Raw genomic sequence first — 19,040 nt, forward strand, 5'->3', positions numbered from 1 at the left:
CAATCACGATGGCATTTCTGAGCAAAATAGTTCTTCCCCTCATGGGCTTCTTTGCAGCTCTTCAGCTCGATGTTGTTGAAGCGTCACTTGCACATGCTCGACCTAAGCGCTGCGTGGTCCCCTCCAAACATGCATCCTCCCATGGCCAAGCCGACGATTCAGCTGCAGTGACTGAGACATTTGCACGCTGCTCCTTGAACTCGACAATAATTTTCTCGGAGGGCGTTGACTACAACATCTTCACTCCCATTTCCGCCACTAACCTGAGCAACGTCGAAATCCAAGTACAAGGAAACCTGCACCTCCCACAAAACATCACGGCGATCCAGACGCTTGTCAACGCCACCTCATCTAAAAGTCTGACATGGTTCAAGTTCGCTGGCTCATATATTGATTATGTTGGTAGCCCCAATGTCACCACAGGCTGGATCAATTCGTATGGCCAGGCATGGTGGGATGCCAACCCGGTGAATGGCACTGGGACAGCATCACGTCCTCACCTATTCAATTTCGACGTGACGCATGGCTCAATGAAATACTTCAAGTCACGCAAACCCATCGCGTGGGGCGTTGCTCTCAGCGGCGAGGATATCGCCGTCACAGATACTTTTGTCGATGCATATTCGGACGGCGGATTTCCCTTCAACACCGACGGATTTGATGTGTCAGGCACAAATATCCGTATCTCAGATACCGTGATTTATAACGGCGATGATGCGATCGCCGTGGGGAGTGGGTCTAGTGATATCATCTTCGAGCGTGCAACAATCGGCTATCAGAGTCACGGCATGAGCATCGGCTCGCTAGGCTCGAACCAAGCCTCCTATGCCAGCGTCTCAAACGTCACCTTCGACGACGTCACAGTCGTTAACGCCGTTTATGCCGCCCGTTTCAAGTCTTGGATGGGTGGCCAGGGTCTAGCCAAGAATATCTCCTGGAAGAATATCCGCGTCTACAATGTGACGTTCCCCATCTTCGTTACGCAGAGCTACTATGACCAGGGGGCAGGCACTGGCGCAGACCGGCCGAATAATTCCTCCGTCACGATGGAAGACTTCACCTGGGCTAATTTCACCGGAATAATTAATACATTTCGTCCGGGGGATGGTTCTTGTGTCACGGACCCATGCTGGTATGATGTCGGTCTTCAGAATTTGAATCACACAGAGGCAATTATTATTGAGTGCAATACGAACTCGTCATGTAAGAATTTTGTCGTTGAGAACATTCAGGTTGTTCCGGAGAGTGCGACGCCACCAACCATGATATGTATCAATGCTACGGAAGAGTTGAATCCAGAGCTTGGATTTGATTGTCGCAATGGAACGTACATTCCAGTATAACTTCTAGGTTAAACTCATCAATTTATATATAGAGATGTTACTAAGTTGTTCATAAAGTGTAAATCAAAGCGAACTGATATCGCTCGATCGTATGCGAATATCATATAACTTAAAAACATGCTTCCATCATTACTGAGTAGGTTTTGAGCAGCAATCTGAAGCTACTACCAGTTGTGAAGACAGATTTTTGTTAGACGGTACATCAAGAGCAGGGTTCTCTGTGAAAAAGTCTGATGGTCGGATATTAAGTTGGAATGACTCCACTGGCCTGCAATATTCAGTCAGAAAATATCCTCTGTTAGGAATAAAAAGAAAGGGAATATATTGTACTCACATCACAGGCCAATCTTCAACCCGAGGGTTATGAGTGATGCCAAAGACACTCCAGACGACAACATCATCATCCTTGACCGCCTCGCCTCGTTTCACTGCGTCTGAAACCCCTCCAATCTCGTGCTGGCTCTGTAATGTGTATCTTCCACCAGCGTAGAGCTCACCATCACGGTACTTCGTGACCCAAACATGGTGCTGTGCGAACTGCGCTCGGTGGGCTTGAATGGATTGCTTGTCGGCGAGAAGCAACTGCGTGGCCATGGGCGTGAATTTGTACCCAACCGGGTTTCCGCTGATAGGGTTAGTTTTATTTGTATTGACCATTTTGATAATTCTATTATGTTCAGGTGCAGCGTCAAACCAGCTGGATTGTTCAACTGGTGTTTTGCGGATTTGATAGAAATTGCCCTCCGGGTTGGTGGTCTCGTTCATGGGCACCGCATGCGATTCTTCAACATAGACAGTGTTCTTGTGACCGTCGACAGCAGGGTCAATACGGATACAGAAGATATGTTGGTGGTTTTGTGCCAAAACACCATTTCCAACAACGTTGCCGTAGTCGGATTGTTTGCCTGGATCGATGTTGACGACGCTGACAATGCCGGTCGCCCGTGACTCGACACTGATACCACCCGCTTGGTCGAATTTATACGCAAAGATGTATTCATAATTGGCCAAGGTGATTATGAATTGCACAACCAATTCGCGCGACCTAGTAACTACGGCACGTCCCGTTCGCCAATTGGTGTGTTTCCAGCCAATGCCGTTGTCCTGCTCATGAAGACAAACCACATTAGGGACAACCTTTGGTTTGCCCTCACTGTCAGTGGCAACGCCGTCAAAGTACTATGCATTTTGTTAGAGCCTATCTGAAGTTGATAATTACGATATGCTCCTTACCTTTATAACACCCAAACAATCGCAGCCAAGTGACAAGTTATTTGCGAAGTTTCCAGCGCCACCATCACCAAAGTCAAAGGCTTGCTTGCGATGGAAGGGATATCGAGCGTCCGCATAAGGAACAGTCTATTAAAATCAACATCCGTACCATAGTATCAATACGGTTAGTTACTCACCATCTCGCTAATGCTAAGCCGGTAAAAGACACTTCTTCCATCATAACAGACGTCATGGATAGTAGCACCCTCGCGTGGATTGAACCCAACACGGAACCTCCACTTCTGCCACTCAATGAGCGACTCATCTGTCACCTTGAACGAAGGCCCATCTGGCTGCAGCACGTTCAGTGCTTTGAGGTCTTTCCTTGTGCCATTCGGGAGTAATTCTGGTATATATTCAGACTGAGAGCAATGATCGACGATATTCCCACGCCAGCTTTCCTGCGTCAAACCATCTCCCTTGCCACCTGTTGCAAGACGGTCAATTCGGACAATCTCGCGTTTGTGGTAATCCATTACGGGGATGATGGGCAGAGGATAGCCGTAGAAATTCGAGTCTGGATTACCAGATCTCGTATCTTGCGCAAAGATTAAGCCTTGGATGTAGCGGCTATCGTCGGTGGTACGGTCACGGCCGCCATATGGCCACGGCTCAATGACGATATCGAATCCTTCAGGGAGATTGAATTCGGCAACAGCTTCTTTGTATTTTGAAGATGCTTGACATGTATTTATAAATATTTCAAACTCCTCCCTAAATTTAATCAGTAAAAGTCGAAAATCCAAAAAGTTTTACCGAGATAAGTTATGGACATACATAGTCAATGTAGCGTGATGCTCTTTTCCGACAACGATATGTTTAATTCGTTGCTTCTTCTCCACATCCACAACTGCTTCATGAAATTCAGGAACTCGATCAGAGCCCATAACATCATATTGGCATGTTGCCAGTCTTTGTAGGCGAGGGGTTGTTGGGCTCAGTTTGCCATTATGTTCGAGCTCGAGATAAGGAATAAGCTCTGCTTTAGCAGGTTCTTCTAGATATATCTCCCGAAAGAAAATGACTACGTTCGGATGTGAAGCTGAAATGACATCCTTGGCAATGTTTATCTCCTGTTCGGAGAGAGTTTTCAGAGGATGGTACATGTTTGGAATTTTGAATGTTGGATGTCGGTGATAAAAAGAGAATTGTTGGGTTGTGTGCGAATGGTGTTGGTTCTTCCCTGCTCCTCACGTGAAGGTTGCATATATGTATGGTTACATATACCCCGCCACGTGTTGGTAAGCCTGCAAACCCTTAAAAAGTAGACACAGTTTGAAGAGATGGATTCTCAATTGAATTTTAGCCTTTGCTCAAGCAAGGCCAGAGATAACAATCGAGATTTGTATAAAACTCGATATATGTGCTTCCGACCTTCCGAGCGGCCTCGGAGCCGATTCCGCCATTTCCGAGGCCTAAGCAGGTCTGCCAAACTTCAAGCTGATGTTTTAGGTTTATCGAATGCAGCTCTTATCTATGAGAATATGCAGACAATAGATATCCTGTCTGAACCCATATGTAATTGGCCCAGAACCAAATCAGAGCCATGAAAGCTTGACAATCGACTCTTGGCACACTCGGAAACTGTTCCGAAATGAGTCTTACGATGCCAACAGACTGGAATACTGTGGCATTGTACAAATTACATACCTATTCAAACATCATCAAGCTTCTTCTTTCACTTGCTCAATAGACAAAAAGTCCACCCGCGCATTCTAGATCTCGCTTGTGGATTGTGAGAATGGGATGCCGTGCGCTCGTATCACACAACTAGTAGGCTTCGCCCCTGGCCAACAGCCAGCAGAACCGTGCAATGTGCAACGTGAAGATGAATATCGTGTGGCACCAAATAGAATCTATACGGTAATTTTTACCCTTCCAGATAGTAAATAGCAGTAATATACTCCACTGTCTCGGCGCAACTCCGAACCCGTGACCATCAGAGCATGAAAGTGCCGGGAAGGGATCTGCTAATTGAATCCGGCTAAATTTTAGTCCTCCGCAAAATTCCCCGGTGGAGAGACCATATCTGCAGACGCTTGCATGCCGATCAGCGAGAAAATGCATATATGGGCCATATATTTGCTTAGTGAGGATATGTGCCTTGCCATTTTGGCTAGAAATTGAGTAACCTTGTTGCTGTGCCCGTGTTGCGTGGGGTGGACGCGGAGATTCTCCACGACATTCGAGAAAAAGAGACAAAGATGGAGAAGAGCGACAACGCTATACCAATTGGTCGCTTGGGCTGCCGATCGCCTGTACAAGTGGAGATCGCAGGTTGATGACTTGCAGAATTGAGAAAGAAAACACATCCCGGTCTAGGCTGGTATGGGAAATGGCCTGCATATATAAATGGCCTGGGAGGCCCGCTGGGAAGAAGTCCGAAGTGACACTGGTACTAACATCAGCGGCTTTTGGAGGCCTTCCCCGTTGATTATAGTTGATGTATACAAGTTCTGATCGGACAACATGAGCGACAAAATTAGCCGGTGGAATGTCGTCCACCGATTCGAGAAGCGGGCGCTTCTCATCGCCATCAACTGTGTCGCCGCCCTGTCGATTCTGATGTTCGGTTACGACCAGGGTCTGATGAGCGGTGTGAATAATGCCAAGGACTACATCGACCTGATGGGGTTCGGGTATACAAAGTATGTCGACGGCACATTGACACCGGTCGTCACCAATACTCTGCTACAAGGAGGCATTGTATCTGTGTATTATCTGGGCACGCTGTTCGGTGCTTTGTTCGGAGGCTGGGTGGGAGACCGGATTGGGAGAATCAAGACAATCGCGCTAGGGGCTGTTTGGGGGGTTTTTGGAGCCTCCTTGCAGACGTCTGCTCAGAACCACAATTGGATGATTTGCGGTAAGACTGGGTTTTTTGAGATTGGATTATGAGTATTGATGCATTGTTTGCAGCTCGTGCCATCAATGGAATCGGAACTGGAATCCTCAATGCCATTATCCCAGTATGGGCCACAGAGACTAGTGTATGTCTATCCAAGTCCTTTTGCATTCAAATCCTAATTAGTATAGGAACACACATCGCGTGGCCAATTCATTGCGATTGAATTCACATTGAATATTTTCGGTGTCGTTATTGCTTATTGGATGGAATTGTATGTTATATCAAACCACCTCTCCTGTTATTTCACTTACTCATAAAACCAGTGGTCTATCCTTCGTTGACGGGGGTAAATCAGCGATCCGATGGCGGTTCCCGATTGCCTTCCAGATCATCTTCCTCCTTGTCCTCTTCGCTGCCGTCTGGTTCTTCCCAGAATCGCCGCGTTGGTTGGTCAAGATGGGGCGAGAAGACGAAGCTCGATATATCCTCGGCCGTCTACGTGGCGACTCTGAGGAGGACCGCGTCAGAGCAGATTCCGAGTTTCGCGATATCCTGAATATCGCTGAACTGGAAAAGTCCATTGCTCATAACCACTCGTATTTGGCTATGCTGTTTGGATACAAGTCGGGAAAACTGCATCTTGGGCGCCGCGTTCAATTAGTCATCTGGCTACAGATCATGCAGGAATGGGTCGGCATTGCTGGTGTGACAGTGTGTATGTTCTGCATATATCAGCCATGTGATTTTACCATTCTAACAAGATATTCAGATGCGCCGACTATCTTTTCAATCGCTGGTTTCAATGCCGAAAAGAGCCAGTGGATCAGTGGATTAAATAACGTGTTTTACATGGTACATCAAATATTTCAATTTCCTACAACCGCCACTAACAGTTGTTAGTTTGCAACGCTGATCTGTGTTTTTACACTGGACCGGATTGGCCGAAGATGGACTCTTTATTGGGGCTCAGTTGCACAAGGAATTGCCATGTTCCTTGCCGGCGGCTTCTCACGACTCGGTATCAATGCTACCGCAGCAGGAGACACCGTCAAGGCATCACAATACGGAGCCGCGGCAGCTTCCATGGTGTTCATTTTCACCTTCGTCTTCGGGGCGACATGGCTGACTGTGCCCTGGCTGTACCCAGCTGAGATCTTCCCTCTAGCCGTACGTGCTCGTGGAAATGCATGGGGTGTTGTTGGATGGAGTATTGGCAACGGCTGGTTGGTATGTATCTTACCTTCTCGCCACCTGACAGCGAAATATATAACTACATGTATGGGACTAGAATGACCGCTAACAAATATTCAGACCCTCCTCTGTCCAACGATGTTCGGCAAAATCGGCGAAAAGACTCTATACATATTCGGCATTGCCAACGTGATCACCATCCCAATGGTCTGGGCACTGTACCCGGAAAGCAATCAGCGCACGCTCGAAGACATGGACCTGCTATTCGCCGCCGACACGCCATGGAACTGGGATGCAGAAAGCACTTTTGCCAGATTGAAGGCTGAGAATCCGGATCTGGTTGCTGCTGGCAGTCGCAAGAATAGTGTTATCGATCCAGAGACGGGCAAGCCCACGCGAGGGGAGATTTCGTTGACTCTGTAAAGGACATGTAGAGTTGTTGCGACAGTATGAAGCGGTGAATATGGATATGGCCAGGTCGGGACTCGAAGCTATGACAGATGATCATCTACTCGCTTAGATCGTTCGTCCAAATCGTACAAAATACCAATCTACAGCGATATATTGATTAGTTATACCCCGTAGAATCCCGCTGCGCTTTTGCCTTCACCGTGGAGCCGGAGGCTTCCGTTGATCGGGCCGACTGTATGCGGTATTTTTCACACCGGGCAACCGTACCGTAACCGGAGCTGTAGGATGGCGAGCGCTGATTGGCGGATGATGTAGTTGATTACGCGGATGACAATACGCCAACAATACGGGTAGCTTTTGCTTCAACATCGAACATCGCTGACCTTTAAGTGTTCTGTAACACCCGCCACAACAACACTGCTTCTCTGCACACCCAATCCCTGTTTGCTTTTTGGGTATTTATCCTCCGTGTCTACGACTATCTCTCGGAGGGGTTTCCTTTCTCTTGCACATTTATCCATCTGCGCCATGTTCCGTTCAATGGTTCCGGCGCGGACTCTTCTCCGCACAGCCAGACCTGTGGCCGTCCCCTCTCCAGTCGTCCCTGCTCCTTCTCTTGCTCTTTTCGGTCGACGGGGATACGCTTCGGAGGCTGATGAACATGATCTCATCATCATTGGCGGTGGTGTCGCTGGCTATGTCGCCGCCATCAAGGCTGGACAGGAGGGCTTGAAGGTGCGTCATTTTTATTCACCGCGGGAAATTCAAAATAGTTAGGAAGTCCGCTGACAGTTGGGAAATTTCATAGACTGCTTGCATCGAGAAACGTGGCGCGCTCGGCGGTACCTGCTTGAACGTCGGATGTATCCCTTCCAAGTCGCTGTTGAACAACTCGCACCTGTACCATCAGATCCTGCACGACACAAAAAAGCGCGGTATCGAAGTCGGAGATGTCAAGCTAAACCTTGAGCAGATGATGAAGGCGAAGGATACGTCCGTGGAGGGTCTCACAAAGGGCGTTGAGTTTCTTCTAAAGTTCGTTTTTTCAGCAAATGACTATGGAGAATTATAACCATACTGATATCGATTGTCTGTTTGTGTAGGAAGAATGGTGCCGAGTATGTCAAGGGAACCGGAAGCTTTGTCAACGAGAACGAGGTCAAGGTCAACCTTCTTGACGGAGGCGAGCGCACTCTTCGCGGAAAGAACATCATCATTGCTACTGGTAGCGAGTCGACACCTTTCCCCGGCCTCGAAATCGACGAAAAGAGAATCATCACTAGCACTGGTGCTTTGTAAGTGGTTCGCTCTGGGTCTGTGAACCAATCTTACAATGCAACAGGTCCCTTACGGAAGTTCCTAAGAAGATGGTCGTCATCGGTGGAGGTATCATCGGGTTGGAGATGGTAAATAAATACTGTTCCCTTGGGTTACAAACGACGCTAATCAGATTAGGCCTCTGTCTGGAGCAGATTAGGATCGGAAGTTACTGTTGTGGAATTCCTTGGCCAAATCGGCGGTCCTGGTATGGACGCCGAAATCGCCAAGGCTACTCAGAAGATTCTCGCGAAGCAGGTGGGTTTATATAGGCCATTCTCTTTCGAGGCAGTGCTAATACATTGGTAAAATAGGGCATCAAGTTCCTGACAAACACGAAAGTCACCAGCGGCGATGCCAGCGGTTCCACCCTTGCCCTCAATGTTGAGGCTGCCAAAGGTGGCAAGGAACAGACCCTCGATGCCGACTCCGTTTTGGTTGCCATTGGCCGTCGGCCGTACACTACCGGTCTCGGGTTGGAGAATGTTGGCCTTGAGGTTGATGAGAAGGGACGATTGGTCATTGACCAGGAGTACCGCACAAAGTCCTCCCACATTCGTGTGATTGGAGGTCAGTATCTATCTCCTCCCTTTCACTATCGCTAGCTGATCACTTCTAGATTGCACATTCGGCCCTATGCTTGCCCACAAGGCCGAGGAAGAAGCCGTTGCTGCCATCGAGTACATCACCAAGGGCCACGGCCACGTCAACTACGCTGCCATCCCCAGCGTCATGTACACCCACCCCGAAGTTGCCTGGGTTGGCCAGAATGAGGAGGAACTAAAGAAGGCCGGCGTCAAGTACAACAAGGGTGAGATTTCTTAACACAGGCCTCCATTTATCAGTCCGCTGACTACTATAGGAACCTTCCCCTTCTCTGCCAACAGCCGTGCCAAGACCAACCTCGAGACCGAAGGCTTGGTAAGTTAGACTATTAACTCGCTATGGCGCACCTCTTCTAACGCCTTTTACAGGTTAAATTTCTCTCAGATGCTGAAACAGACCGTATCCTGGGTGTCCACATCCTCGGCCCTGGCGCCGGAGAGATGATTGCCGAAGCCACTCTTGCCATTGAGTACGTTCCTCACCCAAATAATACCTTAATAATACTAAATTTGCATCTAGATACGGCGCTTCCAGCGAAGACGTCGCTCGCACATGCCACGCTCACCCAACTCTGGCCGAAGCCTTCAAGGAGGCTGCCATGGCCACCTACTCCAAGCCCATCCACTTCTAGACCAACGATTATCTCGCGTTGATTGATCCCTGTCGACGTGATGCTACTATTTTCTGTTTCCGAGTCAGTGGTAGTCGCCATGTCATGTATTACTTGTTGCTAGCTGCACCGGCGAGGAAAAATTCCCCTTGTTATACATCCTTCATGTAGAATTCTATAATCAACATTTTATTTGTTATTGGTATATTATCGTAAGATTTTTTCTTCCTCTTTTCGTTATTGGGACGGAATTATGGCCAGACTTTCGTAATTCATAACTCGAGCATTTCTGACGACGAGGTGGACATGGTCTTTGCGTATGTCATTGTTGGCGCAAATGGTTTGATCCATTCCGACAGTATAGCCTTCAAAACATCGCAGACCGTTTCTATAGCTTTGCTCTGGTCATGGTTCCATGACTCGATGTAGACTACACCACATCAGCTTATATTTCCGGCAAACGTGGCGGAAAGGGGGATCTTACACTTGACCTTCGGCTCCGTCCCCGACCCTCTCAGCGTAAATTTGATGTCCTCATTCAGCCAAAGTGTCAGCATATGACTGCTCTTGTCGACCGGTAACTCGGGCTTATGATCTGGGGTATCAGAGTCATAGCCTAGCGTCATATCTCTCCAACGGGAAATCCTGAACCTTCCAAACCGCTCCCCCTTAGCCCATTTCCCTGCACGGATATTTTCAAATAACTCTGCCGTGGTTTTCGGGTCCGGCGAGCGGAGATAGTTGTTGAGTGTTTCATGATGCCCATACAGTTGGTATAATTCACGCAGTCTGTCCCAAGGCGTGACGTCGCGTTGTTTGCGCCATTGTGCGGCTGCTAACAGAAACACAGCGGCGGCGGTGATTCCGTCCTTGTCGAAACAGACATCAGGAAACATGTATCCAAGCGCTTCTTCAAAGGCGAAGGGTACTTCGTAGCCTTCCCCTTGTAGGTTGTTGGTGATGTTGCCCATCCACTTGAACCCTGTCAGGGTTTCGCGGTGAGAGACTCCGTATTCGGCGCACATTTTGGAGAGCATGCTGCTGGACACAGTACTGTTGAGCATGTAGTAACCTTTTTTCTTACTGGGTTGGGGTAGATTTTCGAGGATATGAGAGGCGAGGAGGACGCCGATTTGATTTCCTGTGAAAGTATACCAGGTTTTGCGGCTTGTTGATGTTAGCTTAATATTGCTGATTAGAGGGAACAACTCACCCTGGAATCTTTTGTGCCACGGCAAAACGATCTGCGTCAGGGTCGTTTGCAATGATAAGATCGCGACCATGTTCATCAGCGCAAAGCATAGATAGATTTAGAGCACCATCCTCTTCTGGGTTAGGAAATGGAACGGTAGGGAAATTTCCATCTGGTTTAAATTGTTTGTCAACGGAGATCATATGCGAGCCAAGGCCGATTTCCTCCACTACTTTAGGTAGGCAGAGTCCTCCTGTGCCATGAAGAGGGGTGTAGACAAATGGTGAGGGTTTCAGATCTCCAGTCACGGTGGATTGCTGCCATTCTGTATTAGAATTCTAGAGCTTGCTGGTTTTAAAAGGTAAACAACTCACAGCATAATTGCATATCTGGGTCCTCCAGCTGCGGTCAATTTTCTCCAGGTAGCGATATTGGAATTGATTCGAAGAATTGTCGAATCCTTTCTTCTCTGCGCCGTCAATATGTGTCTGGAGAGGTTCCCATGCACCTTCCCACGGAGTCAAGTTATGCTCTATGTACTGTGATATCTTTGCGTCGTTAGGCGAGTTTACTTGAACGCCTTTTTGAAGGTAGCTATATGGAGTTAGCATTACAGATCACGGACTATACCTAAGATAAGGAAGCTTGTTTACACTTTGTAGCCGTTATCCTGGGCAGGGTTCTACTGCACATTAGCGGCTGCTTAGATTGTTTTGGACAGACTCACATGGCTCGCGGTAATCATCACCCCTGCTGCAGCTCCATACTGCAATGTGGCAAAAGAAACCAAAGGAGTCTGCACGTTACCCCCAAGCCACCAGACCTTGTGGCCCTTGGCAAGCAGAGCGTTCACCACGAGACTGGCGTACTTTTCCGAGTTCCGCCGCGCATCAGCTCCCACAACGACGCCGTTGGTAGCTGCGCGGTCCGCATCATGGTCATGGAGAAACTCAGCAAGGCCCTGCGATGTCTGGATCACGGTGAGCGAGTTCATGAAGGCGAACCCAGCTTGCATCTTGCCACGGAGACCAGCGGTGCCGAATTGGATTCCTGGTATGGTTATCAGCAAGTAGATTCATATAGTTTTGATTTAGCTTACGGTTCCGCAGTCTTTTCTCGAGCTCTGCATCATTGTCGTCGTCTTTCAATTGCAGGATTTCTGCTCTGGTTTCTAGGTCCTAAGCTCATCAGCATCGGAAGGCGCCTGAGATGCAGAAAATACAGAGCACACACCTGATCCCACTCCAGCCACTGGCGAGTCAATGTCTATGATCATCAGCGGGCATAATACTGGAACGATATAGAGTTGCACAGTACCTCAGAAGTCATGACACGCGTAGTGCACTACTCATGCATGTACTATTGTTGGTTGTCACTGCTGATACCAATGGCTGGCGCAGTATTTAGTTCTCGGGTGTAACAAAAAGTAACAAGGAAGCCTGGAGTGGATGATAACTTACAGCTTAATTAATATTAGGATTTAGCGCTTAGGGCGGCGGGGATGGGTGTTACAGGTGCGTGCGGCAAGAGCAGGTGCGGGCCTGGTCCTGCCGCCTCTTTTACCAACACCGTGCATCTCCTGCCAGACCTTGACTGTGTACTAGTAGTATTTTACTCTACTACACCGTTACGCCTTAACTTACAACCTACAACTTCCTGTACAAGTACAGGCGACAGCCGAGCCCCGAACAAGCGGTGATCAGCAGCTCCTCTCTCTCCCTGCCAATCATCAATCATCCCATTGATTCACACTAGTGACTGCTGTTGTTACTCGCTATTTGTCGGCCCCGACCACAACCTCCAGCATCCCAACGTCGTCCCACGCCGGAGTGGCCGGACTCCCCGCTCAATTTCATCAACTACAACACATCCAACTTATAAACTCCCAATTCGTGACTGGTCGCTGCTCCGATGATCTTGCAATAGAGCTTTTTCTTTTTCTTTTTGTTTCAGTGGTATATTGGAACGATGGCAAAGCCGCTCCGACCTGGTCTGTCAGACCGTAAACAACGCATCCTCTCACGAAGAGAGATCGAGGGCCTCATCGCCGACGGCCGCCATGTTTTCATTTTCGAAGGACGAGTCTTGAAAGCAGATGCCTGGCTGATGTTCCACCCCGGCGGGCAGGAGTCGATCAAGCATATGGTCGGTCGAGATGCCACCGATGAGATACTTGCGTATGCTTACTCCCTGAGGGACCCCAACACCCACCCTTATTGACAATTGTCATCGTTATATAGACTCCACTCTGCAGAGGCCTGCCAACGCATGCACGCATACCAGATCGGTCGAGTCGAAGGCCGGTGGGTGAATTTCCTCCCGCCTATTCAAGGTGGTCACTTCCGTCCCTACGACCCGAATGACACTTCCGAATCAGACCACTCAAGCCAGCCGAGTACACGGGAGTCATCCCCCGTTTTCGACGAGCCCATCGGGGAGACAAGACGTCGCCAAAGACAGGCATCAGTCTCAACAGCTTCATCATCTCCGCCGCCAACCCCGTCTGGCGGTAAAGATGCGAACCCGCACCCTTCTTTCCTCGATGCCCGCACAAAAGAGGAGATTGTATTTGACCTCGACAAGTACCCATCCCTCGATGCAGACACGCAAGACTTTATCGTACAGAAATATCGGGAGCTGAACGACCGCATTCGTGCCGAGGGACTCTACAACTGCAATTATTGGGCCTACTTCCAAGAGAGCATTCGGTACAGCCTGCTCGCGGCGCTTTCATACACATTTCTGCGACTGGGTTGGTACTGGACATCAGCATTTTTTATGGGCTTCATGTGGCAGCAACTCGTCTTCACTGTTCACGATGCCGGCCATATGGGCATTACCCATAACTTTCAGGTTGACTCGACGATCGGCATGACAATCGCCAGCTATATCGGCGGACTGAGCTTGTGCTGGTGGAAGCATAACCACAACGTACATCACATCGTGACCAATGCTCCCGAGCATGATCCTGATATCCAGCACATGCCCTTCTTCGCCATCTCTCATCGACTTCTCGGCAGTCTCCGCAGCACATATTATAACCGCGTCATGGCTTATGATCCTGTTGCCCAGGTAGTCCTCAAATACCAACACTATATGTACTACATCTTCATGCTCTTTGGGCGGTTCAATCTCTACGTCCTGAGCTGGTCCTATCTGCTCTCGAAAAAGGCCCCGAAAAGAGGCCCAGCTTGGTGGCATACCTATTATGAATTTGTCGGGCAAGCGTTCTTCTGGTATTGGTATGGATACTGCTTGGTCTATTGCTCCATCCCAGACTGGAGCAACCGGATCATGTTCATCATCATTTCCCATATGGCACAGTCGCCATTACACGTGCAAATCACCCTTTCCCACTTCGCCATGTCGACCGCTGATCTCGGTATCCACGAGTCGTTTGCTCAGAAAATGCTGCGTACTACCATGGACGTTGACTGTCCGACATGGCTGGACTTCTTCCACGGGGGTCTGCAATTCCAGGCGATTCATCATCTCTACCCTCGTATTCCGCGACACAATCTCCGTCGTACTCAGGAGCTGGTTATAGAGTTTTGTCGAGAGGTCGATATTCCGTATGCGATGTTCACGTTCACGGATGGGAATAAGGAGGTTATCTCCAGACTAGGCGATATCGCTAAACAGGCGCGTATGCTAGAGGCGTGCCGAAAGAAGCTTGCGACGGATGGGTTGCATGCCCACTAATTGTAGATCGAGGCTAGATAGTACTAATTAGATGTGTATATGGTTAATATTTCGAATTCAGTTTCTTGAAAATGGACATCCTTCTTCTGCCTTCAAAATTTGAATATAATGTTAATACCATCAATTGCTGCTATCCCCAACAAGTCATATACCGCGAGAGAACTCCTTCAAGTTATAGACAATATTAATGCGGACGAGGCTGATTCTACGCGAACGCCTCCTCGTCTCTATTTACCACGCTCGACTTAGTGCTTTGCACGTCGATTGGCCGCATCGGCTGTACTAACCATATCCAGGGAGCTAGCATGCACACTTGTTCCCGCTGGCCCTAATCTTCAACCCTTTCCTATTTTGGAGCATCAATATACTCTCCTCTACTTACGCTTTACTAGTTATTGGTCACGGTTCGATCTAAAAACGCCGAACTTGTACGCATCGATATCTCCGAGTCAACTAGCGTAGTACTATCAGCAGTCCAACTACACGTGTACAGGGGCGGTGCGGCGTGGTGTGCCTCCTGAGGCTGAATCGATATGGGCCCGTGGCTGGAATATCTCGACTGGGGGAGATCTGAGACTAGAGAAGCTTTTTTATAAACTTTGACGAGGCGCGAGCGAGGCTGATCTCCATCCTTTTCCTTTTCTCACATGTACGGAGTACATATCAATATCAATTCGTTGATATTGCCGTATGCCAGCAGCAAAAGCACTCTGATTACACCATGTCACGACGTTTACTGTACCTGCTATCCTTGATAGCAAGCTCAACCGCACAGTCCTCAGTCTGGAGCTTCCTACCTAAATGTGCGGTATGTATACCCCTCTCCAACACACGCAATTGGCCGCTAACATCTATTTCAAGCAACCATGCGTTGAACAAGCCGCACTCTACACAACAAACTGCGATTCGACGGACTACGGCTGTTTCTGCGCCAGCTCCCTGTTCCATCAACTCTCGTCGTGTTGCGTGCGCTCCGCCTGCGATTCTTACGATGTTTCGCGTACGTCTAGCTTACCCCCTGTTTTACCAGATGTGTGATGACTGATCAGAGCGTTAGTGGTTTGGTCGGAGAGTCAGGGGTTCTGCAGAGCATACGACGTCACGGTTACCAGTGTCGCTGCGACGGCGTGTAGTAGCACGTATGGCGTGAGTGCGACAGATGCGAGTGCGATAGATACGGCGATACCAACAGCGACAGCAACGTCAGGAACAGGTTTGTGCTCTGTGTCTGTGTGAAGAATTATGATGAGAAGGGAAATTTATTGATCGCGAGTGCAGACGCATCAGACAGCACAATCACCGCAGCACAAGCCCCCGCGACAGTCACCGCCACCGTCTCAGTCTCCGGCACCTATATTGCGACAGTCACATACACCTACCACGGCACAGCAGCAGCCGCAGCAACGGATACCTCATCATCGTCGTCCGGCTCAGGATCAGATTCCGGTTCGAGCTCGGGCTCGTCCTCCTCAATCCCCGGCCTGACTACCTCCAACCAAAAAACCAGCAGCGGCCTCAGCACAGGCGCGAAGATCGGCATTGGCGTTGGCAGCGGCGTGGGCGGGTTACTCTTGATCGCGGCGGTGGCATTTGCGATATACAAGTGCGTGACACGGGGACGGCCGAGCCCTAACACTCCGGCGACAGCAACAACGGCATACGCGCCTATCGCGCCGTCGTCAGGCGAGGTTGATGAGAAAGGGATGTATAATAATAAGAGCGAGATGGATGCCGCGCAACTGGCGAGTGTCCAGCAACAATCACAGCAGGAACGGTCGGTCTCGCCGTTACAGAATGAGCAGTCTGCATCGAGCCATAATGCATCGACAGCTGTTGCGGCGCCGGTGTCGCCTGTTAGTACCCCATCGAACGGGGCGAATGAGTTGCAGGCTACGCAGCAGGGATATTATCATTATCCAAGCGGAGGAGCGCAGGAGTTGGGTGGATACGCGCAGAGTCAGCAGCAGAACGTGCAGTATCAGTACCACGAGCACATGCAGCAACCAGAGCTGCATGGTGAGAGCTGGAGTCCTGGGCAGATGGAAATGCCGGGGAGCACGCCGCATCCGAGGTATGAGTTGCAGTGACATGATAACGCATTGGTCTGGAATTTGGCATTTGATGTAGCGAGTTCATCGAGGCAGCTTTGGCTGTGCTATAATGGATGATATGTAAATACAAAATGAATGAAACTTGCTATTCAATGACTTGTTGTTACACTACATGTAAATGGTAGTAGCTTGTAGAACGGCCAGGGCCTGGTATTATCGGCATATCTATTTTTTATAGCACATGTGTCATGCAAAAGAGTCATCCATTCCAGCTTCCTGCTTTTCATTTTATTGGTTCACCATTAACATTTCAGTTCACTCGTACAACCCCTACATACGCTCACGCCGCCGAGGAGCCGCACGGATGATATTGTCTACACGCAGCAGAAGCTCCGCGGCTTCAGAAGCTGAGTTGACAACGGCTCTCTTCAGTTTGTACGCCTCTACGACTCCGAGTTCGGCCATGTTGCCGATTTTGTTGTTGAACAGATCGAGGCCGGAGCTGGACATGCCTTTGCTGACGGCCTGTCGGAGTCGGGCGACGAGATCTGAGCTGTCGAGACCAGCATTGTCTGCTAGAATGGTAGGAAGTTGTCGTAGGGCGAGGGCGAATGAATCAACAGCTGGAAGACGTCATTAGCTGGACTATAGATAGCAATATTAGAGTACATACCCAACTGTTTCTTTCCAGTTGTGTTTTGTGCAGCATGCTCCACCGCCAAACTCATTATCATTTCAGCACATCCACCACCAAGGGTGACCTTGGGCTCTTTGACGGTCTGTGAAAGAACGGCGAGGGCGTCGTGGAGAGACCGCTCAGCCTCGTCAAGAAGCTGTTCCGTGGATCCGCGTAAAACGATAGTGCAGGCTGCATTTTCTTAGTGTCTATCATGTATAGTAAAACATGGAGGTTGAGACAAACCTTCGCCCTTGGTAACTCCAGAGAAACGTAGCAGTGTATCTTCTCCGATTATGACTTCTTCAATGACCTCAGCGTAACCCAGTTGGACCTGGTCGGGATTGTCGAATGTCGACGCAATCTCAGCGCCTGTGACAAGGGCTAGTCGTTCAACACCTACTACAGTCAGTATTTCCTACAGTGTTAAGCGGAATGGATACATACCGTCGAAGTCTGCATGCTCGATGCTGGCAATTCCAGCTTCACTGAAAAGCTGCTCGGGCCAGTTATAGATAAGCTGTCGGTTGACACTAAATAGTGTTAGCTCCTATCTAATAGGTGTTTACGTCTGGCTCAACATACAAGCAGTTAATGCCGTGTGATTTGATCTTCTCAACCTTAGCGCGCATCTTTTCCCGCTCGGCCTTTTCCAATTCAGCCAGTTTACCAGTGCTATCAACCTATATGAATGTTAGAATATATAACTCAGAAGTAATCTATAAACCCTACCTTGACGCGTGCGCCAAAAATCTTGATCTTGTCTGTGTCCATCGCCGTGTTCGCAACCAAAATCTTGGCATTCTCCAATCGCTTCGGTTGATTGACGCCAAACTTCTTATCGAGAATAAACCCTTCATCAAGATACGAGTCTGAGAGCTTCCCACCAGCCTTCTTGATAATCTGGATATGGCTCAGATCAGTAGATCCCTTCATTCTGAGCACAGCATCGCAGGCGAGCGTTGCGAAGTGCTCGCGGTCCTGGGCGAGAACCTTGGAGCTGAGAGTTGTGCGGGCAATAGCATGCAAGTCCTTGCGGAAGGCAATGGGGTCTCCGCTGCGGTCCACGGCCGACTTCTCGAGCGCTTCCAGAGCAGCCTTGCTGGCTATCCGGTATCCGTCGATGATGGTTTGTGGGTGTATCTTCTTGTCGACGAGGATCTCCGCTTGCCTGAGCAATTCGGCTGCCAGAACCGCGACAGACGTTGTTCCATCACCGACTTCGTCGTCTTGCACCTTGGAAATGTTGACTAGGACCTGAATATCATTTCATTATTAGCCCTGCCCACCCGATGCTTCATACAAGAGCGTGTCGTACCTTGGCGGCCGCATTGTCGAGCGCAATCGACTTGAGAATCGTAGCGCCGTCATTTGTGACCAGGATTTCACCAGTAGATCTACCAGAAGTATTCGTCAGCTAAAATCCCTCCACCAGCAGCACCATCAGCACATACGCAGACTGCAATATCTTGTCCATGCCCTTAGGCCCTAATGTCGACTTGACCAGGTCTCCGACAGCAATAGCACCGACAAAGGCAGAAAGACGGGCGTTCTCGCCCTTCTCCTCGACGACATCATCGGCAAAAATCTGGGTCGGATTATTCGAGGCCATGGTGTGTGCTGGGGAGTGTGTAGTATGGTGGAATCAATGGCGGGGAGTCGTAACACTCTTATTTTCGGCAAAAAGTTGGGAGAGCACCTCGCCTGGCCCGTGCGTTGTCTCCGCTAGTTATTTCGAGGGAAAGAGCCTCCGCGCTTGTTCTTCACTCGGCCGCATCTACACAAGGTATTTGGTTATTATTCCCTCGATAGTCGACCTCG

At 49.2% G+C, this 19,040-nt stretch overlaps 8 protein-coding genes across 8 annotated transcripts; 5 read left to right on the plus strand and 3 right to left on the minus strand.

Annotated features, from left to right (window-relative positions):
* Positions 1–41: 41 nt before the first annotated feature.
* Positions 42–1,343, plus strand: BGW36DRAFT_286770 (pectin lyase fold/virulence factor; the record flags this gene model as incomplete). Its single annotated transcript, XM_046210447.1, has 1 exon — positions 42–1,343. The coding sequence occupies one exon, from the start codon at positions 42–44 to the stop codon at positions 1,341–1,343; it is 1,302 nt and encodes a 433-aa protein (XP_046076626.1).
* A 129-nt stretch (positions 1,344–1,472) lies between these two features.
* On the minus strand, positions 1,473–3,721 carry BGW36DRAFT_287878 (putative copper amine oxidase; the record flags this gene model as incomplete). Its single annotated transcript, XM_046210535.1, has 5 exons — positions 1,473–1,611; positions 1,678–2,522; positions 2,577–2,702; positions 2,753–3,329; positions 3,393–3,721. The coding sequence occupies 5 exons, from the start codon at positions 3,719–3,721 to the stop codon at positions 1,473–1,475; spliced, it is 2,016 nt and encodes a 671-aa protein (XP_046076627.1).
* Positions 3,722–5,084: 1,363 nt separating this feature from the next.
* On the plus strand, positions 5,085–7,077 carry BGW36DRAFT_355025 (putative MFS monosaccharide transporter; the record flags this gene model as incomplete). The annotated part of the gene is made up of 7 exons (XM_046213595.1): positions 5,085–5,481; positions 5,535–5,605; positions 5,652–5,734; positions 5,787–6,174; positions 6,199–6,315; positions 6,364–6,690; positions 6,775–7,077. 7 exons carry the CDS (start codon positions 5,085–5,087, stop codon positions 7,075–7,077), a joined length of 1,686 nt encoding a protein of 561 aa, XP_046076628.1.
* A 516-nt stretch (positions 7,078–7,593) lies between these two features.
* On the plus strand, positions 7,594–9,619 carry BGW36DRAFT_423165 (dihydrolipoamide dehydrogenase; the record flags this gene model as incomplete). The annotated part of the gene is made up of 10 exons (XM_046219798.1): positions 7,594–7,800; positions 7,874–8,100; positions 8,169–8,360; positions 8,408–8,471; positions 8,521–8,640; positions 8,697–8,952; positions 9,002–9,193; positions 9,245–9,303; positions 9,357–9,457; positions 9,508–9,619. The coding sequence occupies 10 exons, from the start codon at positions 7,594–7,596 to the stop codon at positions 9,617–9,619; spliced, it is 1,530 nt and encodes a 509-aa protein (XP_046076629.1).
* A 251-nt stretch (positions 9,620–9,870) lies between these two features.
* On the minus strand, positions 9,871–12,119 carry BGW36DRAFT_355027 (putative phosphoglucomutase; the record flags this gene model as incomplete). Its single annotated transcript, XM_046213596.1, has 9 exons — positions 9,871–10,028; positions 10,083–10,765; positions 10,812–11,107; positions 11,165–11,384; positions 11,444–11,472; positions 11,518–11,840; positions 11,890–11,968; positions 12,024–12,056; positions 12,108–12,119. 9 exons carry the CDS (start codon positions 12,117–12,119, stop codon positions 9,871–9,873), a joined length of 1,833 nt encoding a protein of 610 aa, XP_046076630.1.
* A 639-nt stretch (positions 12,120–12,758) lies between these two features.
* Positions 12,759–14,492, plus strand: BGW36DRAFT_355028 (putative fatty acid desaturase; the record flags this gene model as incomplete). The annotated part of the gene is made up of 2 exons (XM_046213597.1): positions 12,759–12,967; positions 13,031–14,492. 2 exons carry the CDS (start codon positions 12,759–12,761, stop codon positions 14,490–14,492), a joined length of 1,671 nt encoding a protein of 556 aa, XP_046076631.1.
* A 661-nt stretch (positions 14,493–15,153) lies between these two features.
* Positions 15,154–16,682, plus strand: BGW36DRAFT_89188 (uncharacterized protein). Its single transcript, XM_046222676.1, has 3 exons — positions 15,154–15,492; positions 15,550–15,705; positions 15,771–16,682. Exons 1-3 carry the CDS (start codon positions 15,294–15,296, stop codon positions 16,577–16,579), a joined length of 1,164 nt encoding a protein of 387 aa, XP_046076632.1. The 5' UTR covers positions 15,154–15,293; the 3' UTR covers positions 16,580–16,682.
* Positions 16,683–16,685: 3 nt separating this feature from the next.
* BGW36DRAFT_369629 (putative t-complex protein 1 beta subunit) lies at positions 16,686–18,872 on the minus strand. Its single transcript, XM_046215161.1, has 8 exons — positions 18,674–18,872; positions 18,538–18,616; positions 17,952–18,476; positions 17,805–17,902; positions 17,667–17,752; positions 17,466–17,618; positions 17,217–17,411; positions 16,686–17,166 (listed from the first exon to the last, which is right to left on the minus strand). The coding sequence occupies exons 1-8, from the start codon at positions 18,829–18,831 to the stop codon at positions 16,874–16,876; spliced, it is 1,587 nt and encodes a 528-aa protein (XP_046076633.1). The 5' UTR covers positions 18,832–18,872; the 3' UTR covers positions 16,686–16,873.
* Positions 18,873–19,040: the final 168 nt, after the last annotated feature.

This window comes from Talaromyces proteolyticus (assembly GCF_021365285.1).
Source record: "Talaromyces proteolyticus strain PMI_201 chromosome Unknown BGW36scaffold_2, whole genome shotgun sequence".
In the NCBI taxonomy this organism is placed as follows: Eukaryota; Fungi; Ascomycota; class Eurotiomycetes; order Eurotiales; family Trichocomaceae; genus Talaromyces; species Talaromyces proteolyticus.

Excerpts from the sequence above, each read along its gene's own strand:
- BGW36DRAFT_89188 (XM_046222676.1), top strand. The coding sequence starts at position 15,294 with ATGTGCGGTATGTATACCCCTCTCCAACACACGCAATTGGCCGCTAAC. Across the intron at positions 15,493-15,549 it reads CGATTCTTACGATGTTTCGC|TGGTTTGGTCGGAGAGTCAG; the intron begins GTACGTCTAGCT and ends TCAGAGCGTTAG. Across the intron at positions 15,706-15,770 it reads GACAGCAACGTCAGGAACAG|ACGCATCAGACAGCACAATC; the intron begins GTTTGTGCTCTG and ends TCGCGAGTGCAG.
- BGW36DRAFT_369629 (XM_046215161.1), bottom strand. The coding sequence starts at position 18,831 with ATGGCCTCGAATAATCCGACCCAGATTTTTGCCGATGATGTCGTCGAG. Across the intron at positions 17,753-17,804 it reads TCACACGGCATTAACTGCTT|TGTCAACCGACAGCTTATCT; the intron begins GTATGTTGAGCC and ends AACACTATTTAG. Across the intron at positions 17,412-17,465 it reads TGGAGTTACCAAGGGCGAAG|CCTGCACTATCGTTTTACGC; the intron begins GTTTGTCTCAAC and ends AAGAAAATGCAG.